Source organism: Folsomia candida, unplaced genomic scaffold (assembly GCF_002217175.1).
Source record: "Folsomia candida strain VU population unplaced genomic scaffold, ASM221717v1 Fcan01_Sc001, whole genome shotgun sequence".
In the NCBI taxonomy this organism is placed as follows: domain Eukaryota; kingdom Metazoa; phylum Arthropoda; class Collembola; order Entomobryomorpha; family Isotomidae; genus Folsomia; species Folsomia candida.
Genome location: NW_019091193.1, coordinates 4,891,951 through 4,910,798, shown reverse-complemented (window position 1 = coordinate 4,910,798; position 18,848 = coordinate 4,891,951). Strand labels below are relative to the sequence as shown.

Below are 18,848 nucleotides of genomic sequence, written 5' to 3'. Positions count from 1 at the left end.
TGCATACATTGAAATAGAATCATCTTTATTCTCAACAAATGCGAACTCATGCTGTAACATTTCATAACACACGTGGCATTTCTTAATTAAACAGAAATCGAGATATGGTCAGAAGCAGTCTGATTTCCACGTTGAGACAAATCTATTATTTGATCCACCACAGTTTCAAGGAACCTTTGCGTCTCACCCCGACTTAGGACAGTATCGTCAACGGAACACATGAATGACACCGTTTCACCATATCTTATTGTTGAGATTGCTATTCCTATAAACAAAGCCAAATAAGGTAGGAGTAATTAATTCTGTAATAAAATTGGGGGACAGTTGCACACAGTATCAGTGCCTAGCTAACTGAGGTTAAAGACGTCTAGGCCCGAATTTATGAAATTTAGCAAGGTCAAAAACAACAATATATGTACATAGATTAACATGGGTCATGGACGCGTGTTAATGTAATTTGTTTTCAACACAAAGTTCATCAGCTTTATTGAGGGGGCGTTCATGCAGGGATGCAGCGTGTAAAAATAATATTTTTACCAGACTGTAAATCAAGGTCGAACCGGGGTGTGCTGAGTCAACATTAGTCTTATGGCATCTAGCTCACCAACGAGCTGGATTTACAGTCTGATTTTGACTAGTCACAACAATCTAGTGTTTCAAATTCTTAGCTAAACCTTGGAGGAAAGCTTCACCACCAATTTTAGACATTACATGTATGTATTTAATACTGACCTGTGGCTCCCGTACAGCAAGGCCATGATCCCACCCCATTCACAAGTTGACCTTGAATTGTACCAAGTTCCGTAGTGAATGGCATATTTGAGAATACGATACTGCTCGGAGTACCATGGAGAAGAAGTCTCACAACGCGGACAGGAAAACGTCCAATTATTTTAAGGATGTAAAAGTATGAAAAGAATTGTATTCTGGATGAGATACTTGTCTCCTCGCCAACGTTTAATTGGGTTGTTCTTGCTTCCGGTAACAGCCTGACAACGCCGGTTTTATTCCTCGGTTTAAGATCTCGGTAAGGAAGGAGTGCTATGGGTATTGCGATATCAAAATATTTCTTGGCAGGGTCGGAGATCTGCTTTCCCTGCATAACCTTCACAGATTTTTTAAGCTATTACTTGAGAAGACGAGACATTAAATTGAAAGTGTCGACTTACAATGGATATGGATTTGAGTACAGAATCCACCAAAATGAATGAGACTGGTCTTGCCGAGAATGACTTGATGGCTCGAATTGTCTCAAAGTCTAATCTTCTCGAAATGCAAAAATTACGACATCCTGATCCACCTTTTTCCGGTTTATACGCAATTTTATCGCTTTTTGGGTATCGGCTTGGGTGGAAAATTGGATCTATGACGAAAAACGGGAGACCAGTGATACCTAACCATTTTGCAAGAACGGCTTGTATTTGTTCCTTTGGTTTTAGAGGTTTGGCCAGGGGATCAATAACGTAGGGAGGACGATCAATAGATCTCCCCAAGGCGTCCGAGAATTCTAGTATACCGTCCCCAATAAGAAGCCCACAAGACCCACCGTCCATATAGGCGTGATGAAATCGGAACAAACGTACCATTTGCGGGGTGTCGTGACAGCGTAATTTCACTTTCGGAATGACAATCCATTCCCATTGTGGTTTAGTTTCGTTCATCCCTTTTGACAGGTGTGGTACTGTGGATTTTAATTAGTTAATTAGGTCAATTCTACATACGAGTACTTCCCGTTCTTGTATATTTTTTTCGCGATCGAAGAGTTTAAAAAATTCATATGGTTGATAGATCCGATCCGACAATGCCCGATCCGTCGAACCGGATCAGATTTCTTTATCCCGCCGTTTACTATACCACGGATTTCAGATCGGGCCACAGCCGGATAATCCGGTCGAATCGGATATATAGTCCGATTACCAACCCTATTCTGACGAAAAACTATCGATCCATGAAATTTTTACTCCTTACCAATTTCGTCCAGCAGAACTTCCTCCGTTATGATTTGGTCATCTGTCCTCGGATATATGTACACGTGGTTTTTTATGTCAAACATACCACTATCTTTCTTCCACAATGCAAAACCATACTTTGTCACTACCACCTGCTTCAATTTTTCATACAATAAAGCACCATTTTTCTCAAACACTTTCTCCACCACGAACTTTTGCTCATCTTGAATGGTAAAATTATCGAAACTATTCGATTGCAACATGACAATGTTCATGACACCGTGCCGTCCTTCATTTTCAGATGTGTAATCCTTCTTCCAAAGACAAATGCAGTCCAATCCATTCCCAACGAGGCAGTATTCGTCATGACACAAATATAGGAAAACTATAATAAAATAACGGTATAATTCATTGAGGACGAAAACACACACAAGCAGTGGAGCTAGTATGACGTACGCTACACAAATTTGAAACACGAAACCAGCATACTTTGCCAACGTGGAATACATTTTAATTAAGGGTGATTTACAATTTAGATTAGCACTAGTTATGTATTTTAAGAACGATGTGTTAATTTTTTAATCCGCCTCCAAATGTGGAATACATACTCTAGCAATGTAGGATTTGATTAATTCGACTTGGTTATGTAAATACTGCTATTTGCGACAACTGGGGTAGGACTACCAAGTATTCAGATTGGATATTTTTTTGCACGACTTCTTTGTCTCATATATGTAAGGGTATAAAAAGTTACTTGGTACCGCAAAGTAATAATTGGACCTCTACCCACATCTCTTACAAAAAACCTGTTCTGTTCTGTTGACAAATACGAAATCCAATATTGATTACGGTGTAGGTATGAAACAGGACAGTAATGTAAGCGTAATGTACAAAGAAAAGTTACGGAATCCTTTTTTCTGAGGTGAGCTAAAATAACATGGGCAGATGACGGGGACAGTCATCCGGGACAGTCATCGGGGATATTCGGTGTCCCCGGGACACCGAATAACCGCGGGGATAGTTTCCCTGAGCCCCCACGCTTCCGCAGGTCAAAGGAGGGTTGTACACAAATTTCCGTTTTATCTTCACGTGTTGTTAAGACAAACATTTTCTCAAGACCGACTCAGGCTGTTATCGAATCGAATAAAAAACCGGTTTAATTTAGTGCCATCAAATCAAATCTTTTCAGTTTTTATTAAATAGTTCAAACCCAGTTGAATGTGGGAAGTTACCTAACACTTAATATCCCTCGCCACGTTGCATTCTGTCAAATTTGCAAAACCTTAAGTTCAACGTGTTCATATTATGTAGTAAAGCTGCATATTCATAGCCCCTAATTTCGTTACCAATACAAATTCAATATTTAAATATACAAGAAGTAACATTTAACAATTTAACATAAACTATGAAATGCCGCCTAGGAACCATTTACTCTCCAAATTCTTAGTTCTTCTGTCCATATCACACCAAATGGTGGACTCCTTCCTAGTCAGCGCAAATCCTGAAGATATCAAATTTTTCCTCTTCCCACGGTGAGCAGTTTTACATAATGCAAATATGTACCTAGTCGGGTATGAAATTCTTTGATAAACGTTTTTTACTGCACAAAAATAACGGGTAAGAATTTTTAATTAAAATTTTCCATATGGATGCACAATATACCTGTGTATAATATAAAAATACTACCTTTCCAAATTTCCTCTCCTGGAGTACACACGCTTGAGAAATCTGATGGACGGCCGGTCGCTTGGAGCACGCGCGGTTTCTACCGGAAAATGGTCACAAGCGTTGAGAAACAAAATTTGAAAACTTCTGCACCAGTGGAAGTTTTAGAGCAGGCCATGGTCTCAATTTTACGCCCCAAGTCAAAATCCAGATGATTAAGGTCTGCTATTACCGATGGCATTTTTGTGACCAAATTAAATCTATGAAATGAGCTCAGAGTCAATTTTCCACAATTTTTGCACAATATGGCTGAGCCGTGACCTTTTAAAAAATTCAGTTTCTATTTTTCAATAGACCGGACCTCAAAGGTTTTACACTAAGTTTGGCAACTTTGGTAATGTAATTCTTGGCTTGCACTGTAACCCCTTCTAGAGAAAAACAGGGTTTCGCTTTCTCCAGCAGATTAATTCAAATCCAAGCCATCAAAGACTTAGGGGGATGAGATCTTCGACGTTTTCTATTTGCCAGGGGTATATATGATTTTTGCTTAGTGTAAATTATTTAATTTTCCTTGTTAAATTTACGCATGGCTTGGGATAAGTTTTCACAGGAAACCGTGCGTAATCCAGGCGATCAGTTTACCATCAGATTTTGTAAGTTTGTGTGCTCTAGAAGAGGAAATTTGGATATTTAGTATTTTTATATTATACACAGGTATATTATGCATCCATGTGGAAAATTTTAATTAAAAATTCTTACCCGTTATTTTACTGCAGTAAAAAACGTTTATCAAAGAATTTCGTACCTGACTAGGTACATGTGACAAATATCTTGCGATGAAATTATGTACATTTCTTCCAAATACAGGGCAGGAAATAAGACTGAAATCGTTTGCAATAATTCCACCACGCTAAAAAACTCAAGCTATTTATGGGGTCACCCAACGGTAATTATTGTTCATGGATACACCGACAGTAATGACGACCCCCTCTTAACAGCAATGAAAGATGGTTAATTAAATTATCATACACTTATACAGTGGAATTTTTTGTGGGTGTCGCCTAATTTACATAAATCTCACTATTCCCATTTCGAAAATACGGACTTTTGATGTTCGATAAACTACATGTCTCTCACGAATGCGTCATAATACGCAAATGAGATGACCAGTATTCACAAGCACAAAACATTCCACTGTACATGACTTAATTGTTCAAGTTGTTCAACAATTAACTCCAGTTTTTTAATTTGTTCAGCATATCTAGCAACTCGACCCTACATAAATGTCATTATGGTGGATTGGTCTAAATTGTCTACCCCGCCCATAATTCCGACACCTTTAACAACGCTGCCAGGATATGTGGAAGTCGTTTTAAAAATTGTTGACATAGTCGGGGAGCGGATTGCGTGTTTTATAATTTGGCTAAATAATGAAATGGTTCTGGAGTTTAATGATGTCCACATTATTGGACATTCAATAGGAGCACATGTTGCTGGGGAGACGGGGAAACGAGTTCAATATTTAATGGATGGTGAAAAAATTGGACGATTAACGGGTGCGTAATTAAATGTTTTGCATGATATATTCTGGGTGTTTGATGCCATCATATTTGATAGGTCTGGACCCTGCCGGACCGCTATTTTTCCCCTCAGCTCATGGCAAAAGTCTTGCCCGAGGTGATGGCCATTTTGTTGATGTGATCCATACGAATATTGGAATCCTTGGAGGAAAATGGGCAATTGGAGATGCTGATTTTATCGGTATGAACATACATATTCTGTGCATCAATCATTTATCTGACAAAAAAAACAGTTTGACTGTGACCTAATTGTATCCGTGTTTCGTAGTGAACGGAGGAACTTTTCAACCAAAGTGTGAAATTGGGGATGTCATTTTTTTACCAATTGGTTTTCCTGGAGCGTGTAGTCACATGTTTGCGAATCGGATTTATACTGCGACGCTGTATAAAAATTTTATGGCATGTTCCTGTCAAGTAATAGGAAATTTGTTGAAGGACAGATATTGCGATCCTCGATGTAATAACCCAGTTCTTGTTGGGGCGGATGTATCACCATGGTAATAAATTTAACATTTTTAATAAATGAGTTCTGTGATGACCAAGAAATTTGCACAAATAATTTAGGGCACGAGGAGTCTTTCATATTGCTGGGGTACAAAATCCGCCACTGCCACAAGTTTTATGAGGAATAACGATCAATAAAACCACCAATATTTCTAATTTATTTTATGACTCGGATTATGAATTTTTTTATGTGAATAGTATGAAATGATATTTTCCATTTAGATAATAAATACAACCCTATTTTTGTGGGACATTAATTTCATACAATTAGTGCACAAAAATAATACATTTTTTGCAAGTTAAAAAGTGGGCAGGACCGTTTTATATTTTTTTTAGTTGGGACTTGTGAGCTTTCCTAGAATTACGGAAAGCTAAATAAAATACATAATCAGCACATTATCAGTCAATGTTTGTATATATCGTACGCCAAACAGCAAACTAGTGGAAAAACGAGTTATGAAGATCAGGTTTTTGCCAATTATTCTTGCTAAAATACTAGAAGTATATGCATTCATACATGGACTTGTTCATGAACAAATGTCGTAATGCCTAGAAAAGTTCGAGTTTTCTGGGTCCGAATAAAAATTAGAGGATCTGGCCAATCAGGAAATGATCTTGTGTTTCTAATCACCAATTATTTTAACATACATTAACTGTTTCCACAAATTCGCATTACCAATGTCTGTTGAAATATCGGACGCAGTGTACCAAGGGAGTGATTTCCTTAACTCAGTGACGTATAAATTTGTAGAGGAGCAGAATATGGACGCGTATTATAGAGTTACAGGTAAATCAATTAACCAATTATTTTATTAAGAAATAGTATAGAATTTGCTGGAAGAAGCGTTAATCCAACGAACGCATACATCTACATAATTTGTAATTTCCTTACTTCAGGTGTTGGATATATTACGAGAAAATTATTCTCCTTCCTGCCCCACACTTTACAAGTATGCATCCATCAAATTAGTGAATATTTATTTTGAGTAATTAATCATGCAAAAAGCATTTAATATATTTTTTTACAAGATCACACAACAAACAAAGTTGCTTTCAATATCTGCAAAGACGCCACTACTCCCAATCTACGTCTCGAATTATCCAGTGGGAGAACGTTTTCTGGAAACTTTGCCGCACGGTGAAACACAAAATGTGAGCTGATATTTTTATAAGAAGTCCTTCCTGGCTACGCAAAATCCGTAAAATGCTTACAAACTACTTTAAAAAATAAAAAGATGCCCTAAATCTACATACATATATACGTAATCTCCATTCAGAGTCTGAATTTCAGACACAGTTGAACTTTTATAGAAATTGAGAATTCTGAGAAACTACGCGAGTAGCAGTCTCGAAGTCAGCATAATTTGAGGGAAATTGAGACTGACAATGGATTAGTTTATCAGAATTCTAAACTTCTGTAAAAGTTCAACTGTGTGTGAATGAGAGTAATCTTGTTAACATGTTAACATGTTCTCGATGTTAACAAATAAAATTCCTTCTAAATATTTGGAAAATTACGTAAAGGTTTGCAAGTTTACGGGTTTTACACCATTTCGAATCGAAACTTTTCATACATATTTATGCACATTGTTACCAAGGAAATAGGAATATATGTTAATTGCCTCATTATAAAATACGTTCAATTTGTAATAAATGAGTAAATTCGGCTGAATCCATTCTCAGACAATTGTGAGCAGGAGCCAAGCCGGAGAATATATATTGGAAAGTCTTCACCCCGTGGTGGCAAATACCAGAAGAATATATACGATTGGAGATAATCATCTGAAAATGGTATGTGTCGTAATATTAAGTTTTTTTACAAGATTTTTAGTATGGAAGATAATTCTCAAATTGAGTATATTTATTTCATTGTAAACGTAAAGTTATTTAAAAAAATTATTTCCAGCATTTTGAGCACGAAGGAAGTGGCGTTATTGGGATCAAATTGTATGACCGAATATTTCCGAAAATATAAACAAGTTTTGACAATATGTATGCTTTATCTTCACGATTCTCTGATGAAACTAATCTCTAATAACTAAATAGGCATATTGATCTTGATTTTCCTTGTCGTCAAAACGAGTATTAAAATGTGTTATACCCCGGTGTGGTTAATTACATGTAATTCTAATTTGTAAACCTTGGTTCACGTTTGTGGATGCTTTTTAGTATTTTTTTCTTGACTAATACGATTAACTGATTTACTGTTCCTACGAATGTTTGTTCGTACATTTCTTTCGTTTCGTGTGCAAAATACTACAATGTACGAAAGCCCGAAACCTGCATTTGTATGCATGAAGTATGCAAATTAATGAAAAGGGAAAACCAACGAGAAGATTATTATAACTTTCATTATAACTTTTTCCTTTATGTAAATGTATGCATGCACATAAATGAACAATATTAGATTGTAATTTGGAAGGTTTCTGAGGACAGTTTTTACTAAATTATTCAAATTCGATTAAATCGTATCCATCAACACTATTTATTTATGTCTATAAGTTTAACACAATACATCAACATCAGTATACAAATAACAAGTGACCTCTTTGCAAAACATTTCCTATACCAATTCACTAACTATAAAATCTCTTAGGCAATCTGTTTCATTCAGTCGGGTTTTAAATCATCTGACATCAACACTTAACGATATAAACAATCCTTTCAACTTGTTGCCTCGTTAAGATAAAAGGTAACAAATGGAGGCTAAAGCACTTCTGCATTCTTTGCTTTTCTACCTTTTAATATTCTCAGGTAAATAAAAATAAAAAATCGGTCAATAAAATTACTCCAGTTGAACCTAATCTGAAAATCTTAATTTTGTAATGTCCAGTGTTATCAACAGTTTCTTCATACGATTATTCTGACTCGGAGTCATCGTCCTCTTCGGAAGAATACGAGGATAACTATGGTCCCGACGACATTGCCGAGTATCATTACGACGATTTTAGTGAGGATCTGGAATACGGAGGTGGAGGACAACATGCAGCAGGTGGCGAAGGTTGGATGAACAGTATATTGATACAAAATGTGCTTAATTTTGGGAATAATATCTTTATAATTTTGGTAATTTAGCGGGGAAGGTACATCATCAGAGTGGGCGTGGCCTCATGGATTACTTGGGCGGCCTGGGGGACGGAATTAAATTCGTACTCGGCCTGCAACCCATCCGCACCCATGGCAACGAACTGACCAAGTAAAAGCAGCGTCATTTTTCCAGTTCAAACCCGGGTGAAAGACTTTCACTCATGGCTACTATGTACATGCAACATTTAAATATTTACATAAATGATGCATAAATACATAAATGTTCAAAACTGGTAGCAAAGAATTTATTTTTTTAAATTTTGCATCCTCCTCGTCGGCTTGATATAAATCGTAATGTGTTTGATTTTTCTCCGTCAAAGAAATCAAAGATGACACTGGCTTTCATATTTATTAGTCTGGAAGACAAATAGAATTTGTGCCATAAAACATGTGCATAGTCCGATCCTGAGTTTCCGTTTATATGTACATATGCTCTCTCACTTTACTAGTGATATTTATAGTATATACATTTTAATTACTAAACTTATTTCAACATTACAACTCAATTTATTCCCCGGAGGTATACATACATATGTACATGCATAAATATGGAAATAAAATATGCACCTGTCACTAATTTGTAACAGGTGAAACTTGTTTTCCTCAATTTACCTTTTTCTGTAAAATGGTACATTTGTGTTAAAATCTTTACCCAATTCAGCCGCATCCAAAATAGAATGACATTTTCTTGGAATAAAGTCTACACTAAATGCATGCACTTTTTCCATTCTGAATTAGAATTTCTGCCCCACTCGCTTCTGTTTTCCACATACAGATTATTACTTGTTTCATAAATTAGTATATTTATAAAGTGCTGAAATTAAAACTCTTCGGAACTTTGGTTAAGTTCGGCCTTAATTTTCAAGAATTACAGTCTAAAAATGTCGCAACACCACCCCCTGGCCCTGTCCCCCTCGAAATGTGTCAATCTATCTGATTCGTCCAGTGAAGACGACGACGAGATAGAGTCTTCCTATTCGGATTTCGACACGGAAAGTGAAAATACGAGTGATTCTAAAAAGAAAAGGAAATGGAGCGGAATCCGCTGTAAATTTTGTCCCCGTGGCGTCAAGTCTTCCTACCTTCCCTCGAGAAAGGCCTTACTCGCTCATAAATTAAAGGTACACCCGAAAGAGAGGATACGTGCCTTATCAGAATGCGATATTTGTCACGCCCTCCTAGCGAACAAAAAGGGTTTACAAAATCACAAAATAACCGTTCATTCGGACATTACCCATTCTTGTGAGAAATGTGGAAAAGCTTTCAAAACTGTGTACATCTTGAGACGACATGAGCGATCTCATACCCAATCGGGGAAAACTTACGAGTGTAAATTATGTAGCAAAAAATTTCCGAGAGATGACCAATTAGCGAGGTAATTTTTTAAAATTTCGTTAATTTCGAAAATTTCGGGTAGTATTTAATTCTCATATTTTTTCAGCCACCTCATCTCACACTCGACCACGCGTTCTATCCAGTGCAACCTGTGTACGCAAACTTTCAAAAGACCGTCCGGCCTGAACACTCACGTTCAACGCGTCCACACGGGTGAGAAGCATTTCAAATGTCGAAAATGTGGGCAAGATTTCGACACGAAGTTGAAACTGGACACGCACAAGAAACTGGTGCACATCGGGGTGAAAAATGTTCAGAGAGAGTTTAAGTGCCCCATTTGCAAGAAGGGGTTCGAGTCGAAGGCTTATTTACAGGCTCACTCAAAAATTCATAACGAAGTTAAACGATTTGCTTGCGATCAGTGTCAGTTCAGGTAATCATTTGAATAATAAGACCAATTAATTACTAATTAAATCTTTAATTGACATGATAAATTTATGACTTAATTTTGATGACTTAATTGTCATGCAGGTGCCACACCTCTACAAATCTGAAACTCCACAAGGACAGCATGCACACAGATAGAGAAAAAAGCTGGAAATGCACCGTTTGTGGGAATGGATTCAAATCCAAGTATCAATTAAGGACGCATACCGTCAACCATACGAAACTAAAGGATATGAAGTGCTACTTCTGCGGGAAGAAGTTTAGTGTTCGCCAAGCCCACGATTTTCATTTGGTAATCGATGTTCATTTAAAATTTGCTTAGAAAAAAAATACTTGGTCATAAATATTAAACCTTTTTGTATCTGATGATCACAAAACATTTTCATGAATTTTCAAAAATTCACAAATTTGCAGAAATCAATAATTTCATGCAAATTATGACCAAAACATTTTACTTTTTTGCTGTCTTGCAGCTTTCCCACGTCAAAGAACGTCCCTACATCTGTGTCGAAAAAGGATGCGAGAAGACTTTTGGGTTCGCCTCGTGCTTGAAAAATCACCTCAAAATGCATTCAGGAGTTAAACCCTTCTCATGTCAAAAATGTGAGGGATCCTGGTTTCAAAAGGGAAACTATGAACGACACAACTGCAAAAGTTTGCAGTTAAAGAAAATTCCATGTCGTCAGGCTGGATGTGAAGCGTTGTTCAAAAATGTTAAAACTTCAATAACACATTACAAGAATTTTCACGCTTAAGTATGAAAAAAATGTGTAAGATGTCTTGTTTAGGCTGCAGAATTTCGTTTTCTGGTGTTTTTATATTCTGAGCAAATAGATTTATTACTTAATTTACTTGCATGTAAAACAAACAAACTGAACTGCAAACAAAGAAATAAATTACGACAATAAATTTATTTTTTAAGTAAAGTTATATGTATGTATGTATGCTAATCATTGTGTTCAAGTGTGCAAGCTAAATAAATACGCATACATACATACATACGTATGTACACTTTACAAACAAATTTTTTAAAAATAAAATGAGAATCAGTTAGATTATACTGGAAACTTTGGATAGAATCATTTATTTTTTAGGTCATGGTTTCAAAATCTATTAAAATCTAAAAAATATTATAATGCATAATTTGGGAGGTAATTGATGATACATTTTTAGGATAGATACACGCATGCATATTACTTATGTCATACTCATTCCTTGAATTATTCCTACATACTTATTCAAATGACTAAAGGTACCAAATTTATGGCTCCCACTCTTACAACGAACACGCCCCTGCACAACTCCAGCATCCGTCACATTGGGCGTCGGAAGTGCATCCGACGTACTGCAAATCCCACGTGGCTCCCCTCGTCGTCCAACACCATTCTTGATGAGCTTCCGGTCTCGCCCCGCAGTATGCCCAGCAGTGACCCCTGTGACACCCGGAATTCGTGCAGCCCAGAGATCGCTTGGTTCTGTTTCCATGTTCCTCCTCACCAAGGACCCCCTCGGCGTCCGCAATATCCAAAGTTGGGTGCGAATTAATGTCTCGAATTATGCACAAAAGTACCGCCACCCCCACAAAAATTATGGTAGCTTTCAGCATCCTGAAAAAAATAAAGCTGAATTTGAAACAAATACTGCAAAAATATGTCAATTACTGAAAAATTGCAAACCTGATGTTTTTTAAACGTGGTAGATGAGTGGTAGATTTTATAAAAAGTTGGGTTTGTAGTTGAAGTGGTTTTTGGGAAATACAGAAAAAAAACTGATGACCATTGGCGACTTCTTACGGCAATAAATACCCGTATCGTCCGACGTCACTTATTTCAGTAAAGTTCTAGTCCGAAATTTAAAGATCAAAATATGATTCATAAATTCCAAGTAGATTCGTTGTTTTCCGATAAACATGCGTTTTATTTCAGTGGTGAGATAACAACGTGTCACACAATCTGCATAAATGAGATGATTAAATTAAGCAAACGGGCAATACAGCTTCTAAACACAACGGCTAAATATGTTGTGTTAATCCAATATAGACCAAGTTTAGTAAAGCAAAAAAAACAAAACATGGATAAATGGGAATATGTAGGAGTGTTGTTAGTTTCTTACATTTTTTTGCATATGCATACATAATTTTACCATCATTGCGTATCGCTAAAAATCTGTGAAGAACATACATAATCAGAGCAATTTCTGCTTCTTGACCAGCGAAAGAGTGACGGTGTTGACACTTTATCATTGTACGAGTGAATGCGTCTATGTAGATTACAAGGTCTAATCCTAAGTTAATTAATCCCCAGTTATAAAAAGACATCATTTATGTGAATGCTTTGGGCTGTTGACTCCTCTGCTCATAAGTATCTACGATATGCATAACACGAAAATGTTTACACATCAGAATGAATGGGAACAACAAGTAACGAAGGAAATGAATGAAAATCGATGAAAATAATTATGTAGCACGTCACACATTTTATGTTTAGCGAAACTCTACCAAGAAATTTCTTACGAAAATTGGGTGTCCACTCCGGTATTTAAATGCTCCTGTAACACTGTAAAACTTCATCATTCAAACAATCTTCTCCAATTCAAGCTTTAAAAAAATACATTTTTCGTAATACCGGTATTAAAAAGTAGAAATATGTAAGGTCGTATTTCTTGCTCAGCTTTTTTAAACTACAAAATCTTCAAAAATTTGACTTTATTTTATTTTTTAATTTCCAGGAAGCTAACTACTGTAAAACTTATATTGGGGGTTGTCATCTTCTGCATTTTGGCAGAAAACAGTGCGTCGTTCCCAACGGAGGACGGTACGGATTTTCAGAAAGAGGAAACAGCCCCCGGAAATCGGACGAGACGGCGAGCGGATTACGGGAGCATTGACAACTTGCAGTACGCGTACGGGTGTCAGGACTACGGGTGTCACAAGGGTCGCTGCTGGGCGTGGTGCGGGGTTCGACCTGACGACCACAAGCAGTGGTGCTGGACGACGCGAGGAAACATGTGGGACTTGCAGTATGTCGGATGCTCGTCCCACAATGATTGTGACGGATGCTGGCATTGTGCAGGGACGTGTTCGTTGTAGGAGAATTTTCGAACGGAGGAATATTTGAAGGCTTCATAAGCAATTCAGATTTGTATTCCTCCATTTGATTAAGAGGTTTGCATTTACTTATTAAAGATTTATTACAGATTAATTTGTGACTGATATGGATACCCTTCTGTTTTTTTAAGTGTTTAATTAAGACGTATACATTACATATCTATTGTTACATAAATTTCATATTTAAGTTAGTTGTTTTAACATGGACATTTTAGCTGAGCAAGTTAATGTATTTAATCTCCAATATCGGTTTGACTTACAATAGCACTATAATTTGCGGGCACAATTTACCACGTCAACTCCAAGCAAATATACTGCGACGAGTTTGTAATAAATAAACTGTCATCCTCTTCATATTTAAATTGCAGCTTGATTTAATCATTCAATGACTGAATAATACATTGGTACAAATTTTGCGAGCAAATGTTAACGTGAGAAAATTTATTGTTTAACAAACTGCAAACTACATTTTAATGAAGTTGTAATGGAAACAATTTAACACAGAATTTCGATTATTTACTATCGAAAAATTGTCAAATTGATGATTTAATCTTGACGATTCAATTAATAAAGATTTTATAGTACATAATTTTCTGAACAAGGTTCTCCCTATCTAAATGATTTTGTACTAATCTAACAAAACTTTTATAAGTTGAATAGATCAACGTTACTTATCAGAAGAAAGTGTTCCTGAATAATATTTATTTTTATTCTGAGAAAAATGTCGCTATTAAAGATTGTCGTATACTCAGCGGTATAAATATGGGTAGAACAACAAGAATTATGCTTGTTTTCAATTATCCATAGTTGACGTAGCCGCTGGACTCATCTCTCTGGTATTTTGTCTCGGATAAAAGAAGTGTTGCATAATGGAAAAGTTCATCATTTCAAAAACTGATTTTTCCTAAAAAATCAAAATATACAAATTGCTTAAAAAACATTGCCATGCCGAAACAAAATCTGATATTCCAAAATCACCCCACCTTCGCCAAATTTGTCACATATTTGTAAAACAAGGGGACAAACTTTGTCCTTATGACTCCATCACGATCTGCTACACTTGCTGCGGACAAGGGTTCCATTTCATGTCGCAACATCTTCTCCACATAACGTTTCACTCCAGTCACGTTGTTTGTCTTCTCAATATTAGAAAATATACCATCAAAACCACTGTAAAATCCATTAGGTCGAAATATTTATTTACAATCTCAAACCCAACAATTCATCTGAATAATTTATGTAGAACGAACCTGCTTTCTGCGTCATTTGGGTAAATAGAGGCAAAATATATCCCTCGCATTGCATCACATCCGACGTTACCAGACCAACCATACATGTCACCAGCTTTATCTGAAATTACGAGGAAAAAATATTTAGGGCTCAGAATTTTTTAGATTTGCGAATTATCCATTGTTCAGATTTATTTTGCATGTTTCATGATTGACCAGAATATTGTATGCCGAAATTCGCAAAAGGTTTCATATCCCTTACCACACCGAAAATCGATTATATTAGCGTCTGCGTCCGTGTCAAGCATGATATAGGATTGGTTGACATAATGGAAGTTGGAATTGAATGTGCACGACATCAAGAGCTGGGTCGACCAGTTTCCGTTGGATTTAAGTGGCATGCTACCATTCAACAGGGATCCCTGTGCAGTATAATCGCCTTACAATGCAAGTACAAATACATTAATTTATGCATTTTGTATAAGATAAGTGATGATGCTGTTAAACTGACCTGACAGGATCAAATTATAAGCGGAAAATCCCACCGAAATTTGACTTTCCTTTAAATTGACAGAGATGCAACGTGGGCCAACTTTTGTTCCAAAGTTCGAAAGGGTGGTTTTCCTAGGAAAAGATGTTCATAATTTATGGGGACTTTTAGCTACATATATAATCTTTATGTATTTACTTAAATGACACATCCATGTTGACAAAGTTGTTCTTTATGGTAACTTCGGAAAAATTGGGGATTTCCAAAGTATCCAATTGTTCCAGTGTTAATGAATTATCTGGATTTTCCGCCAGCAGAAGTTTGGTAAAGTTTTCAGTTTTCAGTTTTGACTTCAAGTAGTTGTCGAGTGCTGTGGATTCTCGATGCGATGGGTACGGATAGCCTTGCAAAATTTGAAGTATAACAGGCATTGGTAATACTGATCTAATTTGATTAAACAGGAATATTAATAACGTATTTTATTTACTGTAACCCATTCCCATTCCAACTAATAGCTTGCTTCCACCGGGAACAAATCCATTGCAAATAGGGAAATTTCCGATAACCAAGTAAAATGAGAAGAGTAAAATAGTTTGAGGAATTTTACTCATTTTGTATTTTGTTGCACTAGAATTGTTGCGAGGTTAAAAGATTAAAAATTACTGATGTACGAGGTGCAAAATCGGTCTCAAAATATTGCTTGTCGTGGCAGAAGCAGCGGAAATTCGTGTTAAGCAAAGTGCATTTGGTCATTCTGTTCTACCAATTATCTCAAATTTCCAACAAATCGTCATTGTAAATGTTGCGTGGTACTCTTTTGTAAAATTTTGCAAATAGGTACATATGTACATATGTATGTAAGTACTTCAGAATATTCACGAACAAAAATTCGTAGGCGTTACGTACACGTTACATATGCATGTATGCATTTTAGATTACTATGTGACAAAAAAAGAGCAAGACACGCGAAGAAAGCAAAAATGGAGACTATTTAGTTTAGTAATTTAGTTTATAACGCTAGACAAGTGACCCTGTCAATTTGGACATTAGAAAAAATATCATATGGGAAAGAAATTAAGATACTTAAAAAGTTGAAAGCAGCAATTTTTTCATTTTCTTGCAACATAATTCGAGGATTCATATAGATGCATGGGCAGAGTACTTAAATATTTTAAATTGAGTTGCACCAAGTTTGTTGATCTCGGAGGGGTCTATATTAAAAAATCATACAGTAACTACCTCAGAATTTTAACGCTAATGAAGGTCAATCCGATTAATATTTCAAGGAATTATTTAAGTTGTCATGAAAAGAGTACGAAAACCGAATGTATCGCCCACTACAATTATAGATATGCACCTACGCACAGATGTATGTACGTGTGTATGCGAAATGAAGATTAAAAATAAACTATAGATTTCAATTAATAAATATTTCTGTACGCATACATACATTTTCAAAATGAACACAAAATGTCATTTTGCATTCATTTTAAATAAAATTCCAAGTGGGTACAGGATTTACATTAATTTCATTTAAGAATTTCTAACAATGGAGGCGCAAACCATGTTCATCCGGGATTATTTTTTGACCATGTTAGTTTGCAAGAGGAAGTCTTTGTAAACAACATTTGGCTCGGCACTTGCGCAGATGCGCAAAATTTAGCACGTTATGGGCGCCACAAGTTCGCAAAAACGCATGATTTTTCGGCTCGCGCTCTACCGTGCATGAAAAATCATGCGTTTTTGCGAACTTGTGGCGCCCGTAATGTGCTGAATTTTGCGCATCTGCCCAAGTGCCTATCCAAATGTTGTTTCTAAAGACTTGCTCTTTCAAACTAACATGGTCAAAAAAATATCCCGGATGAACATGGTTTGCGCTCCCATTGTAAGTATCATTTATTTGAATATGTAAGTAATTTGCCCGAATTTTGTACGATTATGAAATACATTTCGACTTTATTTTTTTAATTCCGCTATGAACAGAGTTCATGGATCCTTAGGATTAATACATGCATGCATATTTTACCCACGATTCGCATTAAAGTCCATCATTTCGAAAACAGATTTTTGCTACATCAAAAATAAGCGAAATTAAGAACATATTTGCTTAAAAATTGTATAATCAAATCGATTAAATTTCCCTTACCTCCAAAATATTTGTTAAATATTTAAACATAAACATTCCCAATTTGTCCTTTATGACTTCCTGAGTATCACTCAAACGTTGTATTCCTTTGCTTATCCATCTCTCAATGTACCTCTCAATTCCCTTGGAGTGCTTTTTATTTTCATCAGATGTCTCCAATTTGTCCCACAATCCATCAAACCTACCATTTAAACACATTATGAATTTTAGGACTCTTATCCTTAAATATTTTACTCTTCTCAATGAACCTTTGATTCATCACGTTGTTATTGTGAGTATTCGTCAAAGAATCGCATCTTGACTCAATTTGAGTACGACCATAGGCATCATAATAATCATCTTTTCCTGGAAATTTCCCTTCATTTGTAAAATTTCCACCAAATTTAAATTGACTACATTAATTAACGTACCACATTTAAAGTAAGATTGATATTTTCCAGCTACACCGTGCGTATTGAGCGTAATATGTGAACCATTCACGTAATAAAAATTTGACTTTAATGTACACGTCATAGATAGCGACGCATTCCAATTTCCCGTAGATTGAAATGGGATACTGCCATTGAGCAAGGATCCGTTTGTGACATAGTTTCCTATTGGTTTTCATTTTTCATAATGTAAGTAAAAACTTAATTTTCCAACAACGAGTCCTAATTAAGTACATACGCATCAACCTACCTGTTAGATTAACCTCAGGAGTGATGAACATTGCAGAAATTTCACTTTTCTTTAAATCAATCCCCACGCATGCGTGCCCGACGTTAGATAGCAGTATTGACATCGTGTAATCCCTAAAAAAATTGATCCCTAAAATTATTTACGCCGTTAATGTCTTGATTTTCATAAATTTTGCGAACTTGAGAGCCAAATCCAAACTTGCGAAATCGCTTCGCATAAAGATTTCTGACAGATTTGAGACTGGAATTGAACTTAATTCCGTCTGAGAAAGATTAGTATGTTGGGCTATCCAATACGTAAAGTTCTGCTGGTACATGCTCGTTTGTAAGGACTCTTCCATTGGGTTGAACTCTTCATAAGTCACACCTCCTTTCCAAACCAAATTAATATGAGTAGACTCTTATCTGAAATTCGTTCCATATTTTTGAAAATTTGGTTAAATCATTACTTACCATATCCGTATGGAGCAAATGCATTGCATAATACGAAATTTCCAAGCAGGAAAAACAACACCGTGGAAAACATTGATATGCAATTTTCCATGGAAATATGTAGTTTGCGGTAATCGACTTGCGATCAAGGCAAGGGCGAGGAATTTAATGGCGAAAATAATTTGATAAATGTTTTCATAT

General features: G+C 36.1%; 5 protein-coding genes and 1 long non-coding RNA gene across 7 annotated transcripts; 3 read left to right on the top strand and 3 right to left on the bottom strand.

The window, feature by feature from the left end:
• Positions 1-4: 4 nt before the first annotated feature.
• LOC118434080 lies at positions 5-2,693 on the bottom strand. The gene is made up of 4 exons (XM_035846835.1): positions 1,969-2,693; positions 1,170-1,681; positions 733-1,105; positions 5-265 (listed from the first exon to the last, which is right to left on the bottom strand). The coding sequence occupies exons 1-4, from the start codon at positions 2,456-2,458 to the stop codon at positions 87-89; spliced, it is 1,554 nt and encodes a 517-aa protein (XP_035702728.1). The 5' UTR covers positions 2,459-2,693; the 3' UTR covers positions 5-86.
• A 211-nt stretch (positions 2,694-2,904) lies between these two features.
• On the top strand, positions 2,905-5,943 carry LOC110854354 (pancreatic triacylglycerol lipase). The gene is made up of 6 exons (XM_035846837.1): positions 2,905-3,481; positions 4,482-4,624; positions 4,871-5,170; positions 5,232-5,375; positions 5,463-5,691; positions 5,759-5,943. The coding sequence occupies exons 1-6, from the start codon at positions 3,360-3,362 to the stop codon at positions 5,817-5,819; spliced, it is 999 nt and encodes a 332-aa protein (XP_035702730.1). The 5' UTR covers positions 2,905-3,359; the 3' UTR covers positions 5,820-5,943.
• Positions 5,944-9,445: 3,502 nt separating this feature from the next.
• LOC110863496 (gastrula zinc finger protein XlCGF46.1) lies at positions 9,446-11,497 on the top strand. Its single transcript, XM_022112825.2, has 4 exons — positions 9,446-10,160; positions 10,227-10,553; positions 10,652-10,859; positions 11,041-11,497. The coding sequence occupies exons 1-4, from the start codon at positions 9,667-9,669 to the stop codon at positions 11,320-11,322; spliced, it is 1,311 nt and encodes a 436-aa protein (XP_021968517.1). The 5' UTR covers positions 9,446-9,666; the 3' UTR covers positions 11,323-11,497.
• Positions 11,498-13,148: 1,651 nt separating this feature from the next.
• Positions 13,149-14,035, top strand: LOC118434047. The gene is made up of 2 exons (XR_004833732.1): positions 13,149-13,213; positions 13,295-14,035. It is a non-coding gene; the product is annotated as an uncharacterized LOC118434047 (long non-coding RNA).
• Positions 13,738-16,037, bottom strand: LOC110842047. The gene is made up of 7 exons (XM_022087753.2): positions 15,880-16,037; positions 15,591-15,795; positions 15,414-15,526; positions 15,165-15,341; positions 14,924-15,023; positions 14,657-14,843; positions 13,738-14,577 (listed from the first exon to the last, which is right to left on the bottom strand). Exons 1-7 carry the CDS (start codon positions 16,001-16,003, stop codon positions 14,467-14,469), a joined length of 1,017 nt encoding a protein of 338 aa, XP_021943445.2. The 5' UTR covers positions 16,004-16,037; the 3' UTR covers positions 13,738-14,466.
• A 1,291-nt stretch (positions 16,038-17,328) lies between these two features.
• On the bottom strand, positions 17,329-18,841 carry LOC110854254. 2 transcript variants are annotated; one of them, XM_022102714.2, is made up of 7 exons: positions 18,669-18,841; positions 18,396-18,585; positions 18,217-18,329; positions 17,949-18,131; positions 17,787-17,883; positions 17,539-17,719; positions 17,329-17,462 (listed from the first exon to the last, which is right to left on the bottom strand). In XM_022102714.2, exons 1-7 carry the CDS (start codon positions 18,757-18,759, stop codon positions 17,415-17,417), a joined length of 903 nt encoding a protein of 300 aa, XP_021958406.2. In that variant the 5' UTR covers positions 18,760-18,841; the 3' UTR covers positions 17,329-17,414. The 2 variants fall into 2 exon arrangements, with proteins under 2 accessions (XP_021958406.2, XP_035702020.1); XM_035846127.1 differs by having other exon boundaries at positions 18,396-18,582.
• Between the last annotated feature and the right edge of the window lie 7 nt (positions 18,842-18,848).

Bases quoted from the DNA above. Each gene is read 5' to 3' on its own strand.
- LOC118434080 (XM_035846835.1), bottom strand. From the start codon at position 2,458: ATGTATTCCACGTTGGCAAAGTATGCTGGTTTCGTGTTTCAAATTTGT. The intron at 1,682-1,968 runs GTAAGGAGTAAA...TAAAATCCACAG, and splicing joins AGTTCTGCTGGACGAAATTG to TACCACACCTGTCAAAAGGG. The intron at 1,106-1,169 runs GTAAGTCGACAC...AAATCTGTGAAG, and splicing joins TACTCAAATCCATATCCATT to GTTATGCAGGGAAAGCAGAT.
- LOC110854354 (XM_035846837.1), top strand. From the start codon at position 3,360: ATGCCGCCTAGGAACCATTTACTCTCCAAATTCTTAGTTCTTCTGTCC. The intron at 5,376-5,462 runs GTATGAACATAC...CGTGTTTCGTAG, and splicing joins TGGAGATGCTGATTTTATCG to TGAACGGAGGAACTTTTCAA. The intron at 5,692-5,758 runs GTAATAAATTTA...CAAATAATTTAG, and splicing joins GGGGCGGATGTATCACCATG to GGCACGAGGAGTCTTTCATA.
- LOC110863496 (XM_022112825.2), top strand. From the start codon at position 9,667: ATGTCGCAACACCACCCCCTGGCCCTGTCCCCCTCGAAATGTGTCAAT. The intron at 10,161-10,226 runs GTAATTTTTTAA...ATATTTTTTCAG, and splicing joins AGAGATGACCAATTAGCGAG to CCACCTCATCTCACACTCGA. The intron at 10,554-10,651 runs GTAATCATTTGA...ATTGTCATGCAG, and splicing joins TGCGATCAGTGTCAGTTCAG to GTGCCACACCTCTACAAATC.
- LOC110842047 (XM_022087753.2), bottom strand. From the start codon at position 16,003: ATGAGTAAAATTCCTCAAACTATTTTACTCTTCTCATTTTACTTGGTT. The intron at 15,024-15,164 runs GTAAGGGATATG...TCGTAATTTCAG, and splicing joins TATAATCGATTTTCGGTGTG to ATAAAGCTGGTGACATGTAT. The intron at 14,578-14,656 runs GTGGGGTGATTT...TTGATTTTTTAG, and splicing joins ATGTGACAAATTTGGCGAAG to GAAAAATCAGTTTTTGAAAT.
- LOC110854254 (XM_022102714.2), bottom strand. From the start codon at position 18,759: ATGGAAAATTGCATATCAATGTTTTCCACGGTGTTGTTTTTCCTGCTT. The intron at 18,586-18,668 runs GTAAGTAATGAT...TGGTTTGGAAAG, and splicing joins ATTTGCTCCATACGGATATG to GAGGTGTGACTTATGAAGAG. The intron at 18,132-18,216 runs GTAGGTTGATGC...GAAAACCAATAG, and splicing joins TCCTGAGGTTAATCTAACAG to GAAACTATGTCACAAACGGA.